Source organism: Canis lupus, chromosome 11 (genome assembly GCF_011100685.1).
Source record: "Canis lupus familiaris isolate Mischka breed German Shepherd chromosome 11, alternate assembly UU_Cfam_GSD_1.0, whole genome shotgun sequence".
Lineage (NCBI taxonomy): Eukaryota > Metazoa > Chordata > Mammalia > Carnivora > Canidae > Canis > Canis lupus.
Window position 1 is genome coordinate 754386 of NC_049232.1, and position 25826 is coordinate 780211.

The window sequence follows — 25826 nt, forward strand, 5'->3', positions numbered from 1 at the left end:
TGTCTAGACCTGGAGATGCAAACCTTGGATTATATTCCCATCTTATACACTTGTCCTTCTCACAGTGTACTTCAAATACAATTTTTCCTTAGCTAATGTTTCTTTTTCATTTCCCGCGACATGTGTTCAGCTATCTTTTATGTTTTTTGGTAGATGATAATCCCGGAAAGGTCAAGGAGGTAATTCAACATTACTTGATGATCTATTAATGATCAGAATTTATGCATTCATAACAGAATGACAGGAATGCAAACCAGACTATGTATGTATGCATTTATTTAAAAATCTGTTTTGAGTATCTACTGTATGAACAGCCATTTTTTACTTCTATGTCAATATGAGTATGTAGTAACCATTACACAAAGTGTTATGCCCTCCACTGGTCAGAAAACTCCAGATTCCTGTCCTTCATTTTCCCAGGAAGGATCATGTGAAAGGATTCATTAGAGTTGATTACTCTCACTTCAAAAAAACAGTCATTAAGATCATGGTTTGTTCTAGAGTGAATTACAGAAATATTTGTGATACATCTTGAAGGCAGTGGGTCAGGATTGCTTCAGGGAAGCCCTAAATCCACTTTCCAGGCACCAGTGCCAGCACTGAGAATAATTCAGGAACTGGTTGCATCACTTTTCCTATTTTCAATCCCAACATCCTGAAGCAGATAAGCTTGCCCAGACCCTACAGTTTCCTTAAAAATCTCTTCTTTGTTAAGGAGAACTTTTGCATCACTCACCACAGCCTCAAGGAAATAATTTTGCAAGTAGAAAATCTTCCTAAAGTAAACACCAGTGGCAATTAGTCCTCCACTAACAGAACAGAATTTTTCCACATATCTCAGTAGTTTTTCCCCTAACGACTCATCCTCCTTCTCAACTGATAGCAAATGGGGAGACGTAAGGTTTGCCTTGAGTTTCTCCACTGACACATTCAAGTCCTTGGCTATGGTTTCCAGGGATGCATCATCCAACCCAAAGTAAGACCTGTAGAGGGGTAAAGTCTCCTCCAGCTTCTCCACCTCGTTATCATTGATCAAGCCCATGAAAGGGATAGTGGCCGATGCTCCAGCCTTTACAGCCTCTAGCCAGACCTTTTGTCTCAGGGAATCCCTCTTCCGGTCAATGGCAGACTCAGTAATATTCGGTAGATATTGCATGAAGATGTGGCGTTTGTGGGCTGGGAGCTCCTTCAGAAGGGTGGTCTCTAGGCTTTGGAAATCATAGCTAGACAAATCAAGGTTGGAGACTAAGAAGACCTGAGGGTCACACACTTTGACATTCTGCAACTGAGTTATACAGTCATTACGGATCTTTAGCAGGATTTCATCCTTATTGAAATCACTGGGTTTAGTTCTTTTTAGATTATATAAATCACTGTCCACTTTAGATCGGACAAAGTAGAAATTCTTCTTCATTTTTCTAATTGCTGTAGCCAGTTGTGCATCATTGATTGTGAAGCGTGTGGAAGAGATGATAATAAAGAAATCATACTCACGAAATTTCATTTTCTCCAAATACTCTTGTGGGTGAAATGTAGTGGTCCCTACACCTGGCAGGTCCCATAATGTCACATTGGGAAACTTTCTGTGTTTGTATTCGGTTCTGTCAAAAGTTGTCTCCACTGCCCCAATGGGGGCAGCCCCTTCTTCATCATGCCCTACTCCCCGCAGGGCATTGATGAAACTGGACTTCCCTGTCCCAGACTCCCCAGTCACAGCAATGCTCAGAGGGGCATTGTCAATGTCTTTCAGTGCCTTATTAATATCAGACACTGCTTTCTGAAGGTTCCCCTCCTTCAAGGATTTTTCAATCGAAGTGATGGCCTCCTGAGAAAGGATTTTGCTTTCCAGTTTAAAGTCCTTAAAAAACTTGCCAAAACTGGAGGCCAAATCACCACCTGTTTTATGAGAGGGTGTGGAAGAGGACTGACCCATGGCTGGAGCAGTAGGAGGCACTATGGGGAGGAGAGAAGAAGGAAGGAAAAAGAGTTAGTACTACAATTAATGGCTTTGACTGTGCCATTACGGATGGATATAACATCAGTCCTGGCCACGACATTGTATCCAGGAGCCCTTCTCTTTCTGTCCAGGCATTGTGTGGACTTCTGATATGGATGCAAGGTTTGCCCTTGCTCAGTCTCTTCCCTAATCTTGGAAAGCCCTTTTTCTTTAAGATCCTCTTCATTTTTCTAGACTAATTTAAAGCCTGAATCTTCTATTCAAACTTTCCTTCCCACATTACTCTTTATTAATCTTGCCTTAGTTTTTCTTTTATTTGTAACGTTATGAAAATAATGTCTTCATGTTTGCAAATCTAAGATAGCATCCTATCCCTTCCTGCCTGTAATTTAAGAACCCCCAGAATATGCACTCTGATAACCTCTAACATCATCGTATCATAAATCTTGGTTCCTTTATGAGGCAGTTAAATAAGGATGAGTGGCTTCTTTCTTTCTCAGAAAAGATGCCTTATATCTTCATTAGGTGATAGAAAATTATAATAATTGTTAATGTGCTTTCTTTTATCTAGAAAATGTACTGGCTCATGAAACAAGGTGTTGAAAGGCCTTTTAAAATTTTTCCTGGAGTAGAAACAGTAGGTGTCATGGATTCCCATGTTCTAAAAACCTGTGTTGGACTATCCAAGTGGGGCTTACTATGAGCCACCCCAACTGTCCTGAGACCCCACCCATCACCTGTTTCATGCCTGTGTATAATAGAGAACAGAAATCAGGTAGGGAGATAATCCACTGGAGGATTTGCTGATGTATAAGTGTCATTGATGTAAAAGATGGTATTAGTAAAGACTGAAGCAGGCCCTGAAAGGGATGTAAGAAATCAGCCATGATAAAGGAGGTCCCTCTGTCACCTTTCCTGCTGTCAGTCAGACTGAGCTGGTTCTGGAATCCTGGACCAATCTGATCACTGGAGACTTGTACCTTGAGATGGGGCACCAGAAGAAATAATATACTCAGGACTAAATGTAACATGAAATATTTGTATACTATCCCCTGCAGAGATTGGGTGCAGAGTTTTCAGACCAGGAGACAAGTTACCTCAAGTCAGCACTGATGTCTGGGCACCATGCAGACTGGAGAAGTGTCCTTAGACTAAAAGTGAGGGATCAGACACATCCTCCAGGGGCTTCCTGGTAGCCACAGGCTGCAGTTCAGGAGAGGATGGCAAAAAATGTTTTGGAAGGAAATATTCAGAGCAAGTGTACAAGGTCTGGACTGTCCCACATATCAATGGGATAAGCAAACATTCTCCTTAGAAAAGAGAAGTGTGGGAATCTAGCTTATCAGATGTACAAAGGGCAACTATTAAGCAACTAAGAATCATGGTGCCAGCACTTCTGACTACCCAGAAGGAATAATTTTGCCATACAGAAGAGTGGAAATCCTGAGCATCTGGCATGTGCAGGGACAACATCGTGCTGTTTGGAGAGCAAACCACCCTACCACCACTTTGGGGAGCAGACAGCACACAAAGCAGAATGGGCAAGCCTGAGTGTGCAAGTGGCATATACAGCCTAGTGTCAAGGAGGAGCCAACAAGGTGAGATCTCAACCCTATCAGTTGTAGGCTCATGCCTGTGCATTCTTGGAGGATGTGGGAAAATACACAAGAGGCTGGGGAAATCTCTGAGAGTCAGGTCCTTTTTTTTTTTAAGGTTTTATTTATTTATGAGAGACACAGAGAGAGAGGCAGAGACACAGGCAGTGGGAGAAGTAGGCTCCACGCAGGGAGCCTGATGTGGGACTCGATCCTGGAACTCCAGGATCATGTCCTGAGCCAAAGGCAGATGCTCAACCGCTGAGCCACCCAGGGGTCCCAGATATAGGTCCTAAAGAAGGGAACAAACAAAGAGGGAACCAAATGACAAAGTTAGATGGCAAGCAGATGTGGAGAACAAAATTCTGTGTGCTGAGTAAATTTCTAACACAGAAAGCCATACCCTAGTTTTAAGGTTCCGTACCTCACCTGATGTTGCCTGTGAAGTTCTGTTTTATTTTCTAATGAAACAGCAATGCAGGGGAAGCAGTGGCAGAGTACTTTTAATGCTATCCTTGGGAGCTTGTATTCTAATTTCTAGCAGTGTGTCTTCTTCAATTGGGTAGAAAAGGGAGGGAATGTGAGAAATCCATGTGAATAAACCATAGATGTGCATCTCTCCATACATTCTCATCTTCTATAATCATTTCCACCATGAATTAAGAATAAAATAAATGATGAGACTGAGAAACAGATAATGAGGTTCTACCACTGGCAAAGGTCAGAGCTAGGATTCAAGGCGAGGGCCCTCATCCAAGGGCACAGCTGTATCTCAGGAAACAAAGGGAGGGCACAAAATTTGGTTGGCAGAGGTGAAACTAGGACTCAAAATAAAGTCAGTGTGAGACACATGGGATTTATATTTCTTTGGCGAGATTTGTTACAAAGAAAACCACATGGCTATAATGGAGCCACTTAAGTTAAAGCCCCAAGTCAATAAATCAAGACTTAATATCTAAGAGCAGTTCAACCCCCAGTGATGTAATCTCTCAGCAGTCAACATGGCATATTCCTGATCAGCACTAAAACTGTACTACGAGTTCCCCTTCTCTCTCCTTAGGACTTCAACCTTGCCTAAAACAATGGGTTCTTTGTTATTAATTGTTTTTCTGCTTTCTCTTTTCACTTAAAAACCTTTCCATTTCTACAGCTCAATGGAGCTCCTTTTTATTTTCTTAGATGGGATACTATACAATTCAAAAATTATTTAATAAAGTCAATTAGGTCTTTAAGAATTCACTTGGTTGACTTTTATTTTTTAATAGATTTCATGGCAATGTCTAGATTCTATGCTAACTTCTGTCTCTTTTTGTGGACAAAAAAATACAAACATAGCGCCCTATGAATCCTATGGAGTTCACTATCTTTCTCAACATTTCCAAGGCCGTTTTAAGTCCATCTTGCTTTGAGTTCTGCTATTTTTTTGTATTAGAGTTCCTAATTGAATTGTCTTTCCAACCCAGGGTAAATGTAACGATCACTCTGTCACTGACACAGAGGCTGTGACAGAGCACCAGTCCTTAGCCCTTGGCTCAATCCACAAGTCCACATTGGAATTCTTTCCCCAGTTCCAGTCCACAGTCTATATTCACTGCTCTTTGCTGTCTTAGGCTGTTCCCCATTTCCTGTCTGCAGTCTTCATTAATCAAACCTTCTGGTTTTGTCCATGATGGACACTGGTGGTGATGTGTAGGGGGCTCTCTATTGAACAGTCCAAAGTAACTTCTAAACCTAGCCCCTGATTCAGAACTCAGATTCCAAGGTGGTAACTGTTGGTGGCAGCGACAGTTCTCCATGTGTGTGGAATCAGGTGCCATCCCCATTCTTCAAGATCTGCTGGTTCAATCTTTGCCCCAGTCCCTAGTTCTTTTGCAACTGCTGCTGTCCACAGTTCCATTACCTCATTACTGTGGGTTTCTGTTAATATGTACATGAGGTAAAGGTGAAAAAGAAAAATAGTAAATAAATTACTAGACAAATAAGTAAGTGAGATCCTTAAAATCCAGAGTAAAGTGCTCTACCCCCTAGCACATTGCTTATTTTATATCTAAAATATGCCTCACCCTCATGGTGAGAATACAGACTGGGGCAGCCATTCTGGAAAGCAGTATGAAGGGTACTCAAAAAGGTAAAAATAGAACTATCCTATGATCCAGCAATTGCACTAATAGGTAATTACTCAAAGTATACAAAAATACTGCACCTTGATGTTCATAGCAACCTTATATACAATAGCCAAGTTATGGGAAGAGCCCAAATGTCCATTGACTGATGAATAGAAAAAGAATATGTGATTGATATTGAGATACACACACACATACACATACACACACAATAGTATATTACTTAGCCATGAAGAGAATGAAATCTTGCCATTTGCAATGGCATGGATGGAGCTAGAGAGTATTATGCTAAATAATATAAGTCGATCCGAAAAAGACAATTACCATAGGATTTCACTTATATGTGTTTTTTTTAAGAAATAAAAAAAATGATCATAGGGATCAAAAATAAGAGGCAAACTGAGAAACAGACCCTTAACTATAGAGAACAAACTAATGATTACCAGAGGGGAAGTGGGTAGGAGGATGAATTAAATAGGTGATGGGTATTAAGGGAGACACTTGTGATGAACATCAGGCATTGTATGTAAGTGTTGAATCACTAAATTCTATACTTGAAACTAAAATTATACTGTATTTTAACTAACTGGAATTTAAATAAAAGCTTAAATAAAATATGGTTCTCAAAGCTGTAAAAATCTACAAGTCTATTTTGTTTCCCAAATAACCTGGCTTAATAACTTTCAGGTTGGGAGCCACAAAATAAGGTCAGACAAAAATGTGTGAATTCTCCCCTATTTGTAACTAGACATGATTGGACAGATATATGTGTAAATACCAATTATGGCTAGGGTCCTACCAAACTGTTTCAGCACTCAGGAGAATTACAACCTAGAATTACAATGGCCATTATGAGGAACATTCCAATTAGGTATTTAATTATCTTTAACAGTATTCAGATTCTGCAAAGAGTTGAAAATAGAGCTACCCTATGACTCAGCAACTGCATTACTGGGCATTTACCTCAAAGATACAAATGTAGTGATCTGAAGGGGCACCTACACCCCAGTGTTTATAGCAGCAATGTCCACAATAGTCAAACTGTGGAAAGAGCCCAGATGTCCATCAACAGATGAATGGATAAAGAAGATGTGATACATATATACAATGGAATACTACTCAGTCATAAAAAAATGAAATCTTGCCATTTGCAATGATGTTGATGGAACTAGAGGCTATTATGCTAAGCAAAATAAGTCAAACAGAGAGAGACAATTATATTATCTCATCATATGTGGAATTTAATAAACAAAATAGGATCATAGAGGAAGTGAGGAAAAAATAAAACAAAATGAAATCAGAGAGGGAGACAAACCATAAGAGACTCTTAATCATAGGAAACCAATTGAGGGTTGCTGGAGGGGAGGTAGGTGAGGGGATGGGGTAACTGGGTGATGGGCATTAAGGAGGGCATGTAATATAATGAGCACTGATAATATAAGACTGATGAATCACTGACCTCTATCTCTGAAATCAATAATACAGTATATGTTAATTAATTGAATTTAAATTAAAAAATAAAAATTTTTAAAAAGAAGTACACTTAAAAGCAAAGGCTTCAAAATTCCAAAATAGCTCCATTGGATGTGTCATTGCAAAAAGCTGGTAAAAAAAAAAGAGAGAGAAATATAAATGTACAACAAAAGTACCCAATACAAAAGACTATAAAACTGATGTAATTTTTACAGCTTTCCACTATCCTCCTTTATATGAATACTCATTCTAAGTTATCCTTTGTCTGACCTGCCTTTACAGAAAACATAAAAGTCAACTCCAGAGGCAAGTCAAAGTTCACCTATTCCTTATCCAGCCCCAAAACTTCCCCTGTTCATCTCAAAGGGTTTATGAATTATTGGTCTTAGGAAACCTAAATCTTTCACAAAGGAGGCTGCATTCTTTCTCTGCCCCCTAAAGCTATACATCTTATCATGTCTTTGAAATATAAACATACAATCAGTGGAACATAGGCAAGGAAAAAGGGAAAGCTGTGCTTTATAACACAAACTGCCAAATGATGCATGTTGTGCCTAAACTCTGGCACAGAGTCCTTATGTTTAATTTCAAGATTAAAAACTTTCTCCACAAATATTGGTAACCATAAGGTCTTTCTGTGTTAGTGTGTGTGTCCATATATATATATGTTGTAAATATGTGATATATTTTTGTGTGTGTGTGTGTGATATTTCTACCTCTGGAAAATTTTGTTGTAAAAGATCTCTAATTAGTTGCATTGAAAGCAAGAACTTCTAAGGATTGAGCATTTTAAAACTCTCAGAAAGAAGGAAATTAACCTCAACATTTTTCAAGTTCATGTGATTTGGAAAAATATTCAGTATTAAAGCTAATTTAAGGCTGTTGATTTAATTAAAATAAACATGTGTTGGGCATCTGCATGGCTCAGTAGTTTAAGCATCTTCCTTCAGCTCAGATCATGAGATCAAGCCCCATATCAAGCTCCCTGCTCAGTGGGGAGTCTGCTTTATCCCCCTCCCTTTGACCCTGCCCCTCACTCATCTATCTCTTTCTCTCTCTCAAATAAATAAATAAAATCTTTAAATAAAATAAACACATGTTTAGAATTATAAGCATTAAAAGTAACATTTTTATTCTACATGTGTTTAGCTGAAGTCAAGTAAATATGCTGATGTTATCTCTGTTACAAAATGTTTTTTAAAAATAGATTAGGAGAATGATCAAGTGGAATTTACAGGATGCAAAGTTGGTTCAATAGTCACAAAACAATCAATGTGACATATCACATCAATAAAGAAAAGATAAAAATCATGTGATCATTTTAAAAAATGCATAAAAAGTATTTGACAAAGTATGATATCCATTTATGATTTAAAAACCTCAACAAAAGAGATCTAGAGGGAACACACCCCGAAAAAAAAGCCATATATGAAAAGCCCTCAGTGAACATACTCTTTGAAGAAAAAAAATGAGAGCATTTTCCCTAAGGTCAGGAACAAGACAAGGATGTTCATTCTCATCACTTTAATTCAACATAGTGCTGGAAGTCCTAGCCACAGCAATTAGACAACATAAAGAAATCAAAGGCATCCAAATTGGTAAGAAAGAAGTATAAATTACACTATTTACAGATGAACTGATAATATACACTGAAAGCCCAAAAGATTCCACCAAAAAGATCAGTTATCTTAGAACTGATAAATGAATTCAATAAAGTTATAGAATACAAAACCAATGTACAGAAATCTGTTGCATTACACTACACTTTTAATGAGTAGCATAAAGGGAAATTAGGAAAACAAACATGAATTGCAGCAAAAACAATAAAATATCTAGGGATAAACTTAACTAAAGAGGTGAAAGAGCTGTACTCTGAAAACCATAAAATACTGATAAAAGAAATTCAAGGCAATGGAAAGAAATGTAAAGACACTGCATATTGATGGGTTAGAACAAATATTGTTTAAAATGTCTCTACTACCCAAAGAAATCTACAGATTCAATACAAGCTTTATAAACATTCCAAAAGCATTTTTCACAGAAAGGGAATGAATAATATAAAATTTGTATGGAAACACAAAAGACAAAATTGCCAAAGCATTCTTGAGAAAGGAAAACAACTGGAGGTATCACAATCCCAGACTTGAAGCTATATTACAAACTTGTAGTAATCAAAACTGTATGGTATTGGCATAAAAATAGACACAGAGATGAATGGAACAGTATAAAAAACCCAGAAATAAACTCACAATTATATGGTCAAGTAATAGTCAACAAAGAAGAAAAGAATATACAATGGGCAAGAGACAGTCTCTTCAACAAATGGTGTTGGGAAAACTGGACAACTTCATGCCATGAAATGAAACTGGACCACTGTCTTACACCGTACACAAAAAATATACTCAAAATGGATGAAAGACCTAAATGTGAAACCTGAAACCATAAAAATCCTAGAAGAGAATCCAGGCAGTAATATCTCTGACATTGGTCATAACATTTTTCTAGATAGGTCTCATGAAGCAAGGGAAACAAAAGCAAAAATAAACTTTTGGAAGCACATCAAAATGAAAAGCTTATGCACAGTAAACTATCTACAAAATTAAAAGACAAACTACCGAATGAGATCAGATACAAATGACATATGTAAGAAAGAGCTAATATCCAAAATACATAAGTAACTGATATAGCTTAAAACTAAAAACAAGGGTACCTGAGTGACTCAGTCAGTTGAATATCCAACTCTTGGTTTCTGCTCAGGTCATGATTTCATGGGTTGTGAAATTGAGCCCCATGTCAGGCTCTGTGCTGAGTGGGGAGTCTGCTTAAAAGATTCTCTCTGTCTGCCCCTCATTCCCTCAAAATAAATAAACAAATCTTAAAAAACACAACCCCCCCCCAAAAAAAAAAATCCAACTAAAATATAGGCAGAAGACATAAACAATCATTTCTCTAAAAACATCCAGATGATCAACAGACACATAAAAAAATCCTCATCATCACTTATCATCAGGAAATGTAAATTAAAACCACAATGAGATATCACCTCACGGATATTTCAGAATGGCTAAAATTAAAAACACAAGGAACAAAAGTGTTGGGGAGGATGTATAGGAAAAAGACTCCTGGTGTACTGTTGGTGGGAATGCAAACTGGTGCAGCCACTGTAGAAAACAGTATGGAAGATTCCCAAAAAGTTAAAAATAGAACTGTATTACCATCCAACTATTACACTAGTGGCTATTTACTCAACAAATAAAAAAAATACTATTTCAAAGGAATACATGCACCCCTGTGTTTATTGCAGCATTACTTACAAAAGCCAAATTATGGAAGCTGCCCAAGTGTCCATCTAGAGATGGATTAAAAAGATTCTATATCTATATCTATATCTATATCTATATCTATATCTATATCTGTATCTGTATCTATATCTATCTAAATCTATATCATCTATATCTATATCTATCTACTCAATGGAATATTATTCAACCATGAACATAATGAGATATTCCCTTTTGCAAAGACATGATGGGGCAAGACAGTATAATGCTAAGTCATATAAGCCAATCAGTAAAAAACAACAACAACAACATATAATTTCATTCATATGTAGAACATAAGAAGTAAAACAAATGAGCAAATGGAAAAAAGAAAAAAAAAGGAGAGAGACAAATTAAAAAACAGGAGTAGAAACTGATGATTCATCTCTTACATATAACACTCATTAATCATGATAAGAAGTGCCCTCCTTGGAGCTCTAGGATGGCACAGTAGGTTAAGCATCTGACTCCTAATATCAACTCAGGTCTTGATCAACAGTGTCATGAGTTCAAGCCCCATTCTGGGCATTAAGCCTACATAAAAAAAGTGAAGTTCTCTTCTTCATATCCATCACCCATTTAGCCCACCCCCCACTCATTTCCCTCTATCAACCCTCAGTTTGTTCTCTATAGCCAAGAGTCTATAGTCTATAGTCTATAGTCTAAGCTCTTCTCTTCGTATTGCAGCTGAAAGGGGTTTTATACTAGAAGCAAGTTCTGCACTGGAACCCAGACCCCCAATTCCGCATGCTTTGGCCGACTGATTTCCTCCTCTACTTTCTCTTCGGGCTGTTTCATTTTCTTTGCATTGATTGCGCGCGAGAAAAAAAAAAAAACTCAAGAAGTCTGATCAACAGATATCATGGAGTCTGGCAAGATGGCTTCTCCCAAGAGCATGCCGAAAGATGCACAGGTGATGGCACAAATCCTGAAGGATATGGGGATTACAAAATATGAACCAAGAGTTATAAATCAGATGTTGGAGTTTGCGTTCCGATATGTGACCACAATCCTAGATGATGCAAAAATTTATTCAAACCATGCTAAGAAGGCTACTGTTGATGCAGACGATGTGCGGCTGGCCATTCAGTGTCGTGCTGATCAGTCTTTTACCTCTCCTCCCCCAAGAGATTTTTTATTGGATATTGCAAGGCAAAGAAATCAAACTCCTTTGCCGTTAATCAAGCCATATTCAGGCCCCAGGCTGCCACCTGATAGATATTGCTTGACGGCTCCAAACTATAGACTTAAGTCTACAAAAAAAGGCATCAACTTCTGCGGGAAGAATTACAGTTCCACGGTTAAGTGTTGGTTCTGTTACTAGCAGACCAAGTACTCCCACTCTTGGTACACCAACCCCACAAACCATGTCAGTGTCAACTAAAGTAGGGACTCCCATGTCCCTCACAGGGCAGAGGTTTACAGTACAGATGCCCACATCACAATCCCCAACTGTAAAAGCATCAATTCCTGCCACATCCGCAGTTCAGAATGTTCTGATTAATCCATCATTAATTGGGTCCAAAAACATTCTTATCACTACAAACATGGTGTCATCACAAAATACTTCCAATGAATCATCAAATGCATTGAAAAGAAAACGAGAAGATGATGATGATGACGATGATGATGACGATGATGACTATGATAATTTGTAATCTCGCCTTGATGCTGTAACCTGTAAACTTGGTCTTAAATCCATTGTACTGAGATTAAACGTGCATGCTGGGTATTTTCAAGTTGTGTTGTAGAAAACTTAAATGGTATTTAATGAGTAAATATAGTTATCCTTTCCTATTGAAAAAAAAAGTTCGTTTCTCTCTCCCTTTTCCCCCCTTTCCCCAAATCTTTTTGATTATCAAAAAGATAATCACTGAGTTAGATTAGGTAACAGTTTAAGTTAAATTCATTAAATATCTAGGTCATTTCCAGGTGAAATAAAATAACAAAACATTAATTACTAAACATTCGTTTCTCTAATTTTGGGTTCTCTATTACAGGGAAATTAGAGATAAATGTAGGTCTCCTGATAACTTTTTTGGCATGTGTATCAAAAGATTGTAGTATAAAAAAGCTTATGTTACCAGAAATGATGAAATGTATTTATGAATTTGCAATATAAAGAATACTGGTATAACACACAATTAACCAGTGCTTACTACTTACTTTCCCTAGAAATTAAAGTTTCTAAGGGTTAAGAACTCTAATTAATGTTTGTGGTTAAAGCAACTAAAAATTAAAAAAGGAAACATCCCTGAATGAAGAAAAATAGAACATGTGCTTTTGGAAAGAAAAAAAGAGGAAGAACAAGTTGTAGAAAGACTGTAAAAAAGAAATCTTAGGAAAGGAATTTTTTTCACAATCAGGAATGACTCACATTGGAAAGAATATGTTCTTTTTAAATTTCTTTTTATTGGAGTTCAATTTGTGGAAAGAATATGTTCTAATACAAAAGTAAGCTGGTGCAAAATTAGAATTTGGTTTTCTATCTGTTGAGAGGACAAAGTTTTTGTTTTTAAATTTGATCTAGTTTTGGTAATAGATTGTAAAAGTTTCGGGGATCCCTGGGTGGCTCAGGGGTTTAGTGCCTGCCTTCAGCCCAGGGCGTGATCCTGGAGTCCTTGGGGTTGAGTCCCGCGTTGGGCTCCCTTCATGGAGCTTGCTTCTCCCTCTGCCCATGTCTCTGCCTCTTTCTCTGTGTTTCTTGTGAATAAATAAATAAAATGTTTTTTAAAATATTATAAAAGTTCCCTTACTATTTAGGTTATACTCCTAGAAAACAAAACACATGTGAAATTATGGGAAATTTAATATGTCCTAGTCTAATGTTACCACTTGTAATTATTCTTTTACCTTCTGAAATTGCTATCATCAAAACTGAGGCCACAAAAAAGGACTACCCCAGAGTATCAGGAAATGCCCCAGTTGACTCTCATGCAAAGGCAGCTAGCAAAAGAATCTATAAAGATTGTGGCACCTGTGGACAAAATCCATTCTGCTGCTGCAAAAATGTCTCTTCATTGTGAGATGTTCGCTATTCTGATGCTAAAGTAACATGGCAACCCTCTGCATCTGAATCAGAAAAAAATGCTTTACCATCAGAGGCCTCACACCTATTCTCTCTGGACCTTGAGCACTTGAGGATTGTTTTTATATATTCTTGATGTTGTATGTATGTTTTTCACATATGTTGAAGATTTCTCCTGCTGGAAGGCTGATGACCTCACAGTGACACAGAATCTGTTAGAAAATGTGTTTCCCACTTGCAATTTAGCTTCTACAATCTTCAGTGATTGAGGCAGTCATTTCATTGGACAAATCATACCAGCTTTAACAACCTTGCAAACTTCTTAGAATCATCACTGGCCTTATCACCCTCAATCTATCAGGCAAGATTAAAAGAAGTAACTGGATCCTTATACTTAAAAACTTTAAACTATACTTCCTTGCCCTAAAGTGTTGCCTTTGGACTTGCTGTTTGCAGTACCCCCTTCAGATATGTAAACTCACCTCACACAACATAATCACTGGCAAACCAATGTCTATTGGTATACAACTTTCTGCTGATCCCTTGTATCATGCTAGTATGACCAACTATGGCAAAGTCTCTCATGTTTTACCATTAAGCCTATTATCAGCAGCTTAAAGATGTCTCCCCAGATCCCAATTCAAAGGGTCCTGCTGGCCATAGTCTAGAGCATGGTGACTGGGTATTCTGGAATTGTCATTCTGAACTCCATTGAAAGGAATTGTACCAAGTGCTCCCAACCACTGACATTCCTAGAAAACTAGAAGGTGTTGAATCTTGAGTACATATTTCACTGCTAAGGAAGGCTTTATCTTATACCTGTTGTACAGATACTAGAAATCTCTAAATCAATTGAATAGGAAGATAAGTAGCTGACATTGATTGAGGTTGACTGCTTTCATCCAAGACAATAGATCAAGTCTTCAGACTAACAAAAGTGAAACTCTTTCTCCATCTTTTTCTCTCCTTTACTCTGGCAGAGTCCTAGAAAAATAATACCCTTAGCTATATGTCCCAGCCCATTGCTCAGAAGGGGGAGTAAACTCCAGAATTTAAAGCAACCTTTTACTTTAAGCTAAAAGAAAATTTAATTATGTTCATAATTTTTTTTTCAAGCAAATAAAGACATCTCATTGGTTGACTCCCCTGGATTTATATCATTGAGTTAAAAAAGGCCAGTCATGAGATATTCATGACATAGGATTTGTTTCCTTTGGTGGAGCCAGGCTTCTCTAGTTAATAGTAAATATACACAATAATTTGATCCAGAAACTTCCCTTAATTCCTAAAGATATTGCAGAATGCATTGTTAAGGCAGGAGCTGCCCCACAAAGATCCTTAGACTCTCTGGTCAAAGATTCTCTTGACAAAAAAATATCCTTTGATTATCTTTTAGCCTAGCAAGAGTTGTCTATACTATGACCAACACCTCCAGGTGCATCCAGATTAATACGTCTGGGGAAGTTGAAACACAACTACATAAGTTAAGCCACTTGGCTTAAAAAGATGACTTCTTCAATGGGGTCTTTCTTTGACTTATTTGATTTTGAGTGCTTGGGTCTTGGGTACCATGGCTTCAATGTGCACTCCAACCATTGAAAATTATTCTGTTTATAAAAATAATAATAATTTGCCTGGTATACTGTATACTCTTAACATTTTTTAATGCATGTTCACTAATATCAAACTTTATTTTTTTTTAATTTTTTTTAAAATTTTTATTTATTTATGATAGTCACAGAGAGAGAGAGAGAGAGAGGCAGAGACACAGGCAGAGGGAGAAGCAGGCTCCATGCACCGAGAGCCCGATGTGGGATTCGATCCTGGGTCTCCAGGATCGCGCCCTGGGCCAAAGGCAGGCGCCAAACTGCTGCGCCACCCAGGGATCCCAATATCAAACTTTAAAACAAGTAATCTTCCTGAGACTGAAACACCAGAAAAATTAGGCAGAGGATAGCAGATACCAAAATTGTGAACCTGAAGTTATCATCTGTGAATATTACAGAGATTAAGCAAAAACATCATGACATGTGAATACCATGCAAAGGATCAACAAAAGCTGCAACACTAAACAGTAGCTGAAAGTGGCACCAATGCCTTACATTTTGATCACATCTCTAAGTTAAGCAGAGTCTGATCAAAATAGGGGAACTGTGAAAATGAAGTAGCACAGGGTCACAGGGTGACAGGGCCATAGGAGCCACTTACGTTAAGGCCTTGACTTAATAAACCAAAATCTAATACTGGACCTAACTATAGTTTCAGTCCCCCAGCAATGCATATTTTAACCAGTGAACATAGGTATTTCCAGGTTAGCACTAGGGAATTTGCTAATAGACCATTGCCCTTAAACTTAGGAGAGCAATTCTGACTAAAACAATGGATTCTTTGCTAATAATTTTTCTTTTTCCCGTCTTCTCTTCCTTTATAAATATTTCCTCTCTTACAGCTCAGTGGAATCCTTTGTATTTGCTAGATAAGATGCTGCCTAATTTGTGAATCATTTAATAAAGCCAACCATTGTTTAAAATTTATTGATTTGAATTTTATTTTTTAACAGATAATATGCATTGTCTCCCCAGGGAAAAGTATTTTGGTATGAGATGGGGGATGTCGGATGGCAGAAGCTCTTAGGGAAAGCCCCTATGCACTGACACCCCTGACATTCACATGATCCTTCTGCAGCTCACAGGAATAAAATTTGTTAACTGCCCTCTGAAGATGTCCCAAATAGTTAAGTGCTCTACTTGGCTGAAGCCACCCACTTTCTCTTCCTTTAAAAATATTTCCTCAGACATTCTGTGCCTCAGACTTTTAAGTCCACAGCACCCAAAATGGAGCATCCAGGCTCTCCCAACCTTAGACCTACAGATCTGTAATTCTATTTTTAGACCCATACTCAATCCAAAGTGGTTTATTGCTTACCAGCTCCTGAAAAAAAGGAGTTGAGCTCTGAATGTGTCCCCTGGCAGGGCAGGAAATGTAGAGCCTGGATGAAGTGCTCCCTGCAGCCCAAGGCAGAAACACTCCTCTGCGAAGACTGGCCTCGCACTGGAACAGGTCCTGTGTGGTGCGATGGTCCCTCTGCAGATTAAAAAGCCAACTGTGACTTGAAACGTCTAAATTGTGTGTGAGGAGCTGGCAGGATTTAAATAATGTCTGGCCTTTCCTCCACCCCCACAGGAATTTGGCCAATAGTAAAGAGGCAGCCAGCACATTGTAGAGCCCTGCATTTCCAGGAACAGAAAGTGAAATAAAAGTTCAGTAGGCTTATTTTCTGAGAAACACAGCCATTGCCAGGAAGTGAAACTGAAAGACATCATGGCTATTTATTTTGTATGCTTTGGGCATCATGAGTAAGGGTTGGACACAGGGACCCCAGCAGGAGGCTTCTCAGTGACCCCAAAAGGACACTCCAACCAGGCCCCAGGCTCCAGACAGAAATTGAATCCAGAATCAGAGAACACAGACCTGAGTTTTGGAAAAACGACACTCATGGCCCCCCTGTTAACCTTGAACAGCCCAAATTCTATGGAGAGTGAAGTCGAATAAAGAGTGTATCTCATCTTTGTCCCTGGTTCCTGGTACAGAGCTTCAGAAAATATGGGAATTTCCCGAGTTTACTTTGTTATGCTTATTCTTGAACAAAAGATTCACAGCAACCATATTTTGGTTTTGAAAAATAAAAAAGAAAACTTTACTTTTATTATAGAAACCTAATAGAAACAGAAGAGGAAAGGAATCTACACATAGATTGAGGTAATAGTAGGCAATAAATAGGAATGTGGCAAAGTTACATCAAATTGGATACATCTGGGGAAGCCCCATGGAAACAGCCATGTTAGAGTTCTGATTGAGGGGCTTGGCAGAATGTGCTCCCTCAGGTGAGACTTCCAACTGACTGTCCCCATAAGGGCCATATTTATAGGGCAAATGACAGTGTTTGAAATTAAACATTTATTTGCCTAGGTGCAGTTTATAGGGAGCTGCATTTCCATGTCATTTTGTTCCTATATTTTCTTTCTTTTTTTATTATTTAAATTGAATTAACCAACCTGGAGTACATCATTAGTTTCAGATTTAGTGTTCAATAATTTATCAGTTGTGTATAACACCCAGTGCTCATCCTATCATGTGCCCTCCTTAATGCCCATCACCCAATTAATACATTCCCCTACCCATCTTTCCTCCAGCAACCTTCAGTTTGTTTCCTATAGTTAATAGTCTCTAATGCTTTTTTCTCCCTCTCTGATGACTATGTTTCTATATTTTCAAGGAGCCTGGAGTATGTGTGCTTATCTCCTCTCCTGGATTTCATTCCATGTGGCCTGGCCAGCCTGCAGTAGGAGGGCATGTAAGACCAGATTTGTAGCTCTTGGTGTCCAGAACAGAATGGTCAGTTCTGTCCTGGAGGACAAATAATCTATTTTAAATAACAAGGTTCCCATGATTATTTACATAGCATGAGTTTCTCAAACAACATTTCTTAGTTTGCTTGCAAGTCCCGGTTGGTTATGCAGGACAAATCACAGAGAGACATCTATCCATATAACAATGAAGTGATTGCTGGCAGGATCCTAGGTAGCTTCAGGTTAGTGGCTGGCCACCAAAAAGACCAACCATGTGAACAGACGGTGGGACTTTGGGCCAGTTGGACCTCTGGGAAGGCAAAGGAGAGTGGGGAATGAGTTCAATCAAGTGGCTAATGATGTCTATGTAATGAAACTCCCATCAAAACTCTGAACACCAAGGGTCAGCGGGCTTTTGGGTTGATGTTTGCATTGATGTTCTGGGAGGGTGCACACACTGGCTCAATGAAGAGAGGCATGGAAGCTGTGTATTCCCTCCCATACCTCAGCCTTTGTGTCTTCTTTTTAAATAAAACTGTATGTGTAAGTATAAAATTTTCCTGACTCATGTGAATCATTCTAATCAATTAGCAAGCCCTTCTAATTCGTAGACAGTTGGGGTCCAGATGACCTGGGAATTCCCCCAAGTGCAGCTGGTGACTGAAGTGAGGGTAGTCTTCTCAAGGACTGAGCCCTGAAACCTGTGGAGTCCTTGCTAACTCTGGGTGGTCAGGGCAGGAAGTAAAAGTACACCCAGTCAGGGTGGAAACTGAATAAGGAGTAGACCTATATCATTTGTAGTGATATTTTGGCTTTAATTTTTCTTTTATTATTTGTTGAATAGAAATCCTCTATAGAGTTTATAATTCAAGGGCTATATACATATACAATAATAATTCCCTTCAGGGATCCCTGGGTGGCACAGCGGTTTGGCGCCTGCCTTTGGCCCAGGGCGCGATCCTGGAGACCCGGGATCGAATCCCACGTCGGGCTCCCGGTGCATGGAGCCTGCTTCTCCCTCTGCCTGTGTCTCTGCCTCTCTCTCTCTCTCTCTCTGTGACTATGACTATCATAAATAAATTAAAAAAAAAATAATTCCCTTCACATGCAATGACCATTCATCAAGTGTCTGTACCAGAGGGATCATGTCATCTTAGCAGGTCTATTTAATGAACCTATGAGCAAAGATGCACAACTATTTTCACCTTTTACAAAATGGCAGCATTTTCTACACAGTGTTCTGTACCGTGGGCTCTTCATTTGCTATTTGGTAATTGTTCTAGATAAGCACACACCAAACTCCTCCCATTTTCTTTAAGATTTTATTTATTTATTCATGAGAGACACAGAGAGAGGCAGAGGGAGAAGCAGGCTCCATGCAGGGATCCTGATGTGGGACTTGATCCTAGCACTCCGGGATCATGCCCTGATCTGAAGGCAGAAGCTCAACTGCTGAGCCACCCAGTCGTCACCAAACTCCTCCCATTAAAATTATTTTTACTAATGTATTTTCAAACAAACGTCGATTTTACTGACAAGTAGATCAAGAAATAAAATCTATGTGAACTATATAGCTCAATAAAACTATCATTTTAAGAAAAGAGGAAAAAGAAATGGGAGTGACCATCAGCCTAGTAAATTCTTGTGATCCCTGCAAATAGCAACTCCCTCCTCCAGCCTGGAGTTTATCCCCCTATACACGGGTTTTTGATTGAAGAATAATCAACATAAAACTTTATCTTAGTTTTGAGTGCACAACACATTGATTCAACAACTCTATACAAATGGAAATAATAGAAATGAAATGTATAATAACTGGGAATGAAAACTTCACTGGAGAAACTGAATAGAAGACTGCATAACAGTAGAAAAAATCAATCAATTTGAAGTTCAATCAATTGAAATTACCCATTTTGAAGGACAGAGAGAAAACGGATTGAAATAAATTAACAGAGCCTCAGTGAAACTCTGGAACAATATTAATAAGTATTATCCTAGACAAACCTGAAGTGCCACAAGAAGGTGAGGGAGAGAACAAGGCAGAAAAGTATTTGAAGAAATAAGAGAGTGATAATTTTCACAACTTAGTGAAAAACATAATGATACAAATGCAAAAAGTTTAACAAAAAAGGAAAACACAGAGAAACTCTTACCTATACATATCATAGTCAAATTGCTGAAAATCAAAGAGAGTGTTGAAATAATTTTCTAGGCCCAAGATGGAGCTGCTCCCAATCAGGGTGTCATGGAAGCAAACCAAAACTTGGATAACTTTGTGTCCCTGTAAACTCTCTGACCAAAAATGCAGTACAACCAGTCCACCAATCCCCTCAGACACCAAGTCAACCCTGGGCCCTCTCACCCCAAACAAGTTGACATGCCCCCAGGCTATCTATTTGTCCCTTCCTTGTTCTTTATTCTTTACCCTATAAAAGCTTCCTGCCTTCTGACCTATTGTGCAGTTCTTTGTGTCTCCTTCATGAAGTGTTAACTAAAAAGTATGTTCGTTATCTCCTAAATCATCTTCTTTGATCATTTCTTTTACAGTTGGGGGCAGTGAAGAATGGGATCTGAAGTTAACTGCTAACAGCCTATGGGACGAAAAGTCACACAGGTGCCTGCTGAATGTGTGATTTCACTGTTTCTCTAGTTGATATAAAAGGCCATGAGTAAGTCACACATGAATTTGAGCTCTGCATGCTGTTCTCTAATCCAAAGAAACTATATACTTAAAAATATCAGTATGTTTATTTGATATCAAAAATACTGATATATTTAATATATATAAAGTATTTCAAGTATTAAATACTTAAATAAGTATTTAAATATATAAAATATAATTAATATTTTCAATTATATAAATATACTATAGGGACGCCTGGGTGGCTCAGCAGTTGAGCGTCTGCCTTCAGCTCAGGTCCTGATCCCAAGGTCCCGAGATCGAGTCTCACATCGGGCTCCCTGAATGGAGCCTGCTTCTCCCTCTGCCTGTGTCTCTGCCTCTCTCTCTCTCTCTCTGTCTCTCTCATAATAAATAAATAAAATATTTAATAAATAAATAAATACACTATATAAATGCATATAAAATATGTAAATATCAAAATAAATTATTATTTAAACATATAAATAAATGTGTAAATATATAATGTGGGCTATACAACATAAAATATAAATATATATTGAATATTATTAAAATGAGTTTCAAGAAGACATATTATAGATAAATTTATATTAAATATATAAATCTATAGTTACCAGAAAGGTTCTGGGATCCTGGAAAGGTTCCAAGGTAACTATATTGTCAGTCCACAACAGGTGGCAGCCATTAGTGGACTCATGAAATTTCAGAATAAGTCCAGAGCACAAACTGCTGGAGGACTTATAAAAACAAGACAAGAAATTCAGAATTTTTTGATCAATGGCACATCAAAATCTAAGTAGGCACAAGTTGGACTATTAAAAGCCATTTAGGGTTTTAAAGCCATTAGGGTTTTAACTATAGAGAAATGTTTTTGTGAAAGAAATAATAGAGCTCTTGCTAACAGGAACCTCAAAACCCAAAGGTACAAAACTGGCGGGCCTGGGTTAAGCACTTAAAAGCCATTAGAGAACTCGCTATCTAACTCTATAATGTCTGGCTAGGATAAGTTAGTCGTGGAATGGGTTAGATTGACATTAGGTCACCCACCAACCACAAGAAAATTTCTGTGCAACAAGATACAGAGTAAAACAAAACTCCCAACCCACTGGCACATCCTTCTTCAGTATTTATTTGGCTTCAAGAGACAAGGCTTAGCTAAAGAATTCTGATCTTCCAGTTTCAAAGAATTGAACGTGTCATCTTCCAGCTCAAATGCTTATTTTATGTCAAGAACTGTGGTCCCAGAAAATCTATATAGCTACAAAAATGGCAGCATCTTACTAAGACAACCTAGAATTGCGACAGCTTTTAGGGGAATGTTCCAATTCTACAAGACTGTTCATTTTAGAAGTGTACCTGAAAGCAAGAGTTCCCAAATCAAACAAACAAAATGGGATAACTATTTTAACTGGTATGCGGAAGCTTCTAAGAGTCTTCGAAAATTCAAAATAGCTCCAATGAAGGATTAATTGCAAAAGACTAATGAAAAGGTAGACACAAAAGTTACCTAAAACAAGACTGTAAGACTGATGTGATTCCTACTACTCCCCTCTCTCCTTCTTTACCTGAATATTCAGAATCTACTAATCCTTTAATGACCTTTCCACTCTTAAGAGACCACAAGACCATAAACAAAAGTCCACCACACGAATGGCCTTATAACTGCAATAGCTCCAAACCCAGCAAACTAAAACACCTGGGCCTCACCTGTTGTAACCTCCTAGGAGTCCATAATTAAAACACTGACCCAGAAATCAATGTCTCTTTTATAATCAACTCTGCAACTAGAAAAAAGATTGTCCTCAAAGGTTTTGTGTCATCTTTTGACACCAATTCCAATGTTCTCATAGCCTCAAGGAAGGGTCCTGATATGGGCCCCTCCCAGGGCTGATGGGACTCCAAGGGACTCTCCGTAAACTGCTACCAGTTATTCCCTTAAACAGCCATGGGAAAGGTAAAATTAAAAATTAATGAAAAGTTGAGGCATCTGGCTAGCTCAATCAGTAGAGCATGGGACTCTTGAGCTCAGGACATGAGTTCAGGCCCCACGTTGAGTGTAGAGCCGATCTGGTTTGTTTTTTTTTTTTAAGTCACAAATGCCCTTTAAAAAAACATCAGTGAAGCTCTTGCCAAATTCTGGTAAATACTATGGCTATACTCTCTACTTTAAATCCCACTCACTTCAGAGACTGCAGGTAGAATCCTAGAAAAACTTGAAAATGCTGGTAAGGGTGAGAATTCTTACCAGAGTCTGCTCTCCCGGATCTCTATATTGCCCAGTAGAGAGAAGGTAAAATTTCACATTTTCCCTTACCTACCAAATTCAGACTCCTGTGAATTGGTTTTGGAGTAACCACTGGTTGTTGATCCTTTCTACGTCCCTCTTGTTTGTCTCATTTTATATCTTGAGAATTTGGCTAAGCTGTTTGCCTGAAACATGCAGGTTATCAATTTTTGCAAATACATGCAGCTCAACCATCAGGTTGGGGACCCAAAATTATTAATAAATTAATTAATTAGTTAAAGCATGACAACCTGCTTCCAACTATTGTTTGATAGGTATTTTCAAAAAGAGATGATTCTAAATTACTATTGAGCTTTTAAGAATTGAAATGAAAAGGAACATCTAAAAAAATACATGAGGCTTATCTATCAAATAAATAAAATCTTTTAAAAATAAATAAATAAAAATAAAAGTCTGACATGAGTGTGATGAAAAGCTAGGAAGTCACAGACTTCTGATCCTGTCTTAAAAACAGGCAATTAGTCTTTTGCTTCATGCATTCTTTTGGATCTTGTTAAAAGTTTTTATATGTAAACACCATATTGGCACAAAATAATCTTATCATTATCTTCTTTCAACCTAACAGAAAATTAGCATCATCTTCCTGTTCTACTACTAATTCTTGTGCCTTACTGTTAACTCCTGTACTACAAGTGGAAAGAGAAGAGTAGGAGAGATTCAAAGAGAAAAATTAAGTGCAAGAGTTCGAAGAAAGGTGATCCCTCGGTGTCTCAGCAGTTTAGCATCTGCCTTGGGCCCAGGGCGTGATCCCGGGGTCCTTGGATCAAGTCCCACATCGGGCTCCCTGCATGGAGCCTGCTTCTCCCTCTGCTTATGTCTCTACCTCTCTCTGTGTGTCTCTCATGAATAAATAAATGAAATCTTAAAAAAGAAAAAAGAGTTTGAAGAAAGGATAAGGTAATTTACATTTAGCTAGCAATGGTTTTTTGTGTTCAAAATATAATATATATTATATATACATATATATAGTACTTATATACTAAATATAGATTTTTTTTACATATAACCAACTCCAAATACCACAACCATTTTCACTGATGAAGCAAGAAAATAATGGCCAAAAAGGTTGTATTATAAGAAAAACAGCAGGGGCATTAGCCATGGGTTTATCTAAGGTCTATATATCAGAAGTACATTCAGTGGCAAATAAGAAAATAATCATGCATACATGGTAGACTGCAAGTAATAATGGGATAAGCAATAAAGACATTTAATCATCTAGCCTAAGAAAAAAATCTGGAGGTAGGCAGTCTTTGATGATGTCCACAAATCCCAGGTTCCCTCTATCTTTACATTCTACCACCCTTTCAGGAATTTGCTTCTTCCACCATAGTTATAAAATAGCTGCTAAAGCCCCAAGAATTGAGCCCATATTCACTTCAGAATATAAGAGGGAACTGCAAGGCATCAGATACATATGTTCCTTTTAGTACTTTCCAGAATCCTCAGTAAGAGTTCTGCTTAAAAAATTTTTTTTTAAAGATTTTCACTTATTTATTCATGAGACACAAAGAGAGAAGCAGAGACATAGGCAGAGTGAGAAGCAGGCTCCATGCGGGGAGCCTCATGAGGGACTCGATCCCAGGACTCCAGGATCATGACCTGAGCCAAAGACAGACGCTCAACCACTTAGCCACCCTGGCGTCCCTCTGGTTAAACTTCATTAGCATAAAGTATGTCATATGCCCACTTCTAGCTGCTGTGGAGATTGGACATTAAGCTGTACAAGACTCTTGTGTGGAGGGAGAAAAGAGACAGGTAATCAGGATAAGTCATTTGGTTTTCTGACCAAGTATCAGCTATAGATAGAATACTTTCATCTTCACTTTGGATAGTTTAACATCCCAAACCTCAGTCTCCACACGTGGAAAATATCTTCCTCTGCATTGTGTTGGGACACTTAAATAATAAAATACAAGAAAGCATTTAGAATAGTGTTTGGTATATTTTAACACTCGAGAGATACTACTTTTCCTTCTTTTCAAAACTAAAATTCCCATTTGTTACTTATTAGCATGAGAACATACTTGTTTATCATATTTTCCTCTTTTTTCTAACTTAGAAAATAACCACTTCACATATTGTTACAGTTTAAAATCCAAACTAAATGGGCAGCCCCGGTGGCGCAGCGGTTTAGCGCCACTTGCAGCCCGGGGCGTGATCCTGGAGACCCGGGATTGAGTCTCATGGCAGGCTCCCTGCATGGAACCTGCTTCTCCCTCCTGTGTCTCTGCCTCTCTCTCTCTCTCTCTCTCTCTCTCTCTCTCTCTCTCTGTGTCTATGAATGAATGAATGAATAAATAAATAAACTTAAAAAAATAATCCAAACTAAATGAACCCCAGCCCATGTTCTTGTGTGTCTGGAACAGGCACAACTGCTTCCATTATGTGGCCCTGGACAGGTTTACTAGGCATTTTTTATTTTTCATTTCTTCCCATCAACCCTCCCTCAATTCTCAATAGCCTAGGAATCAAGTTAAGTACATATCTGTGGATTAGGACATCCCAATGACATGTGATAGGAACCCAGTTCAAACTGGCTTAAATAATTTATGTTTGACAACAGAGATTAAATAACTCATGTACCTAAAATTCCAGAGGGATATCAGCTTCGAATGAGGTGGTGAAATCTATCTCTTGTCCCTGTGCCTCCATTACTACATTCTCAACAGCCTCTCAAAGAGATGGCAAGATGGCTACTAGCATCTCTAGGTTTGCATCCTAGCAACCCAGTAAGCCCACACAATATGAAAGCATCTCTTTTGAGCAGTTGGGTGGCTCAGTTGGTTTAACAGTTGACTCTTGATTTCGGCTCAGGTAACAATCTTGGGGTCTTAGGATCAAGCACCACATCCAGCTCTGCACTCAGCAGAGAGTCTGTTTTCAGGATTCTCTCTCTCTCTCCCTCTGCCCCTCCCCACAACTTGTTCATTCTCTCTCTAAAATAAAAAAATCTTTAAAAAAAGAGAGAGAAAAAAAAAGAAAACATCTCCTTCCCAATAATTCCAGCACAACTTCCATAATTAGACTGACTA

General features: G+C 38.2%; 1 protein-coding gene, 1 long non-coding RNA gene and 1 pseudogene across 2 annotated transcripts in view; 1 reads left to right on the forward strand and 2 right to left on the reverse strand.

Annotated features, from left to right (window-relative positions):
- The window catches only part of LOC119876785, a 60109-nt pseudogene extending 47902 nt beyond the window's left edge, over positions 1-12207 (forward strand).
- The window catches only part of LOC481472 (T-cell-specific guanine nucleotide triphosphate-binding protein 2-like), a 297728-nt gene continuing 272158 nt past the window's right edge, over positions 257-25826 (reverse strand). The window contains 1 exon segment of the mRNA XM_038551675.1: positions 257-1935. Coding sequence (XP_038407603.1) covers positions 611-1935 — 1325 coding nt within the window. The 3' untranslated portion in view covers positions 257-610.
- On the reverse strand, positions 12859-16646 carry LOC119876786. The gene is made up of 2 exons (XR_005366467.1): positions 16422-16646; positions 12859-13171 (listed from the first exon to the last, which is right to left on the reverse strand). It is a non-coding gene; the product is annotated as an uncharacterized LOC119876786 (long non-coding RNA).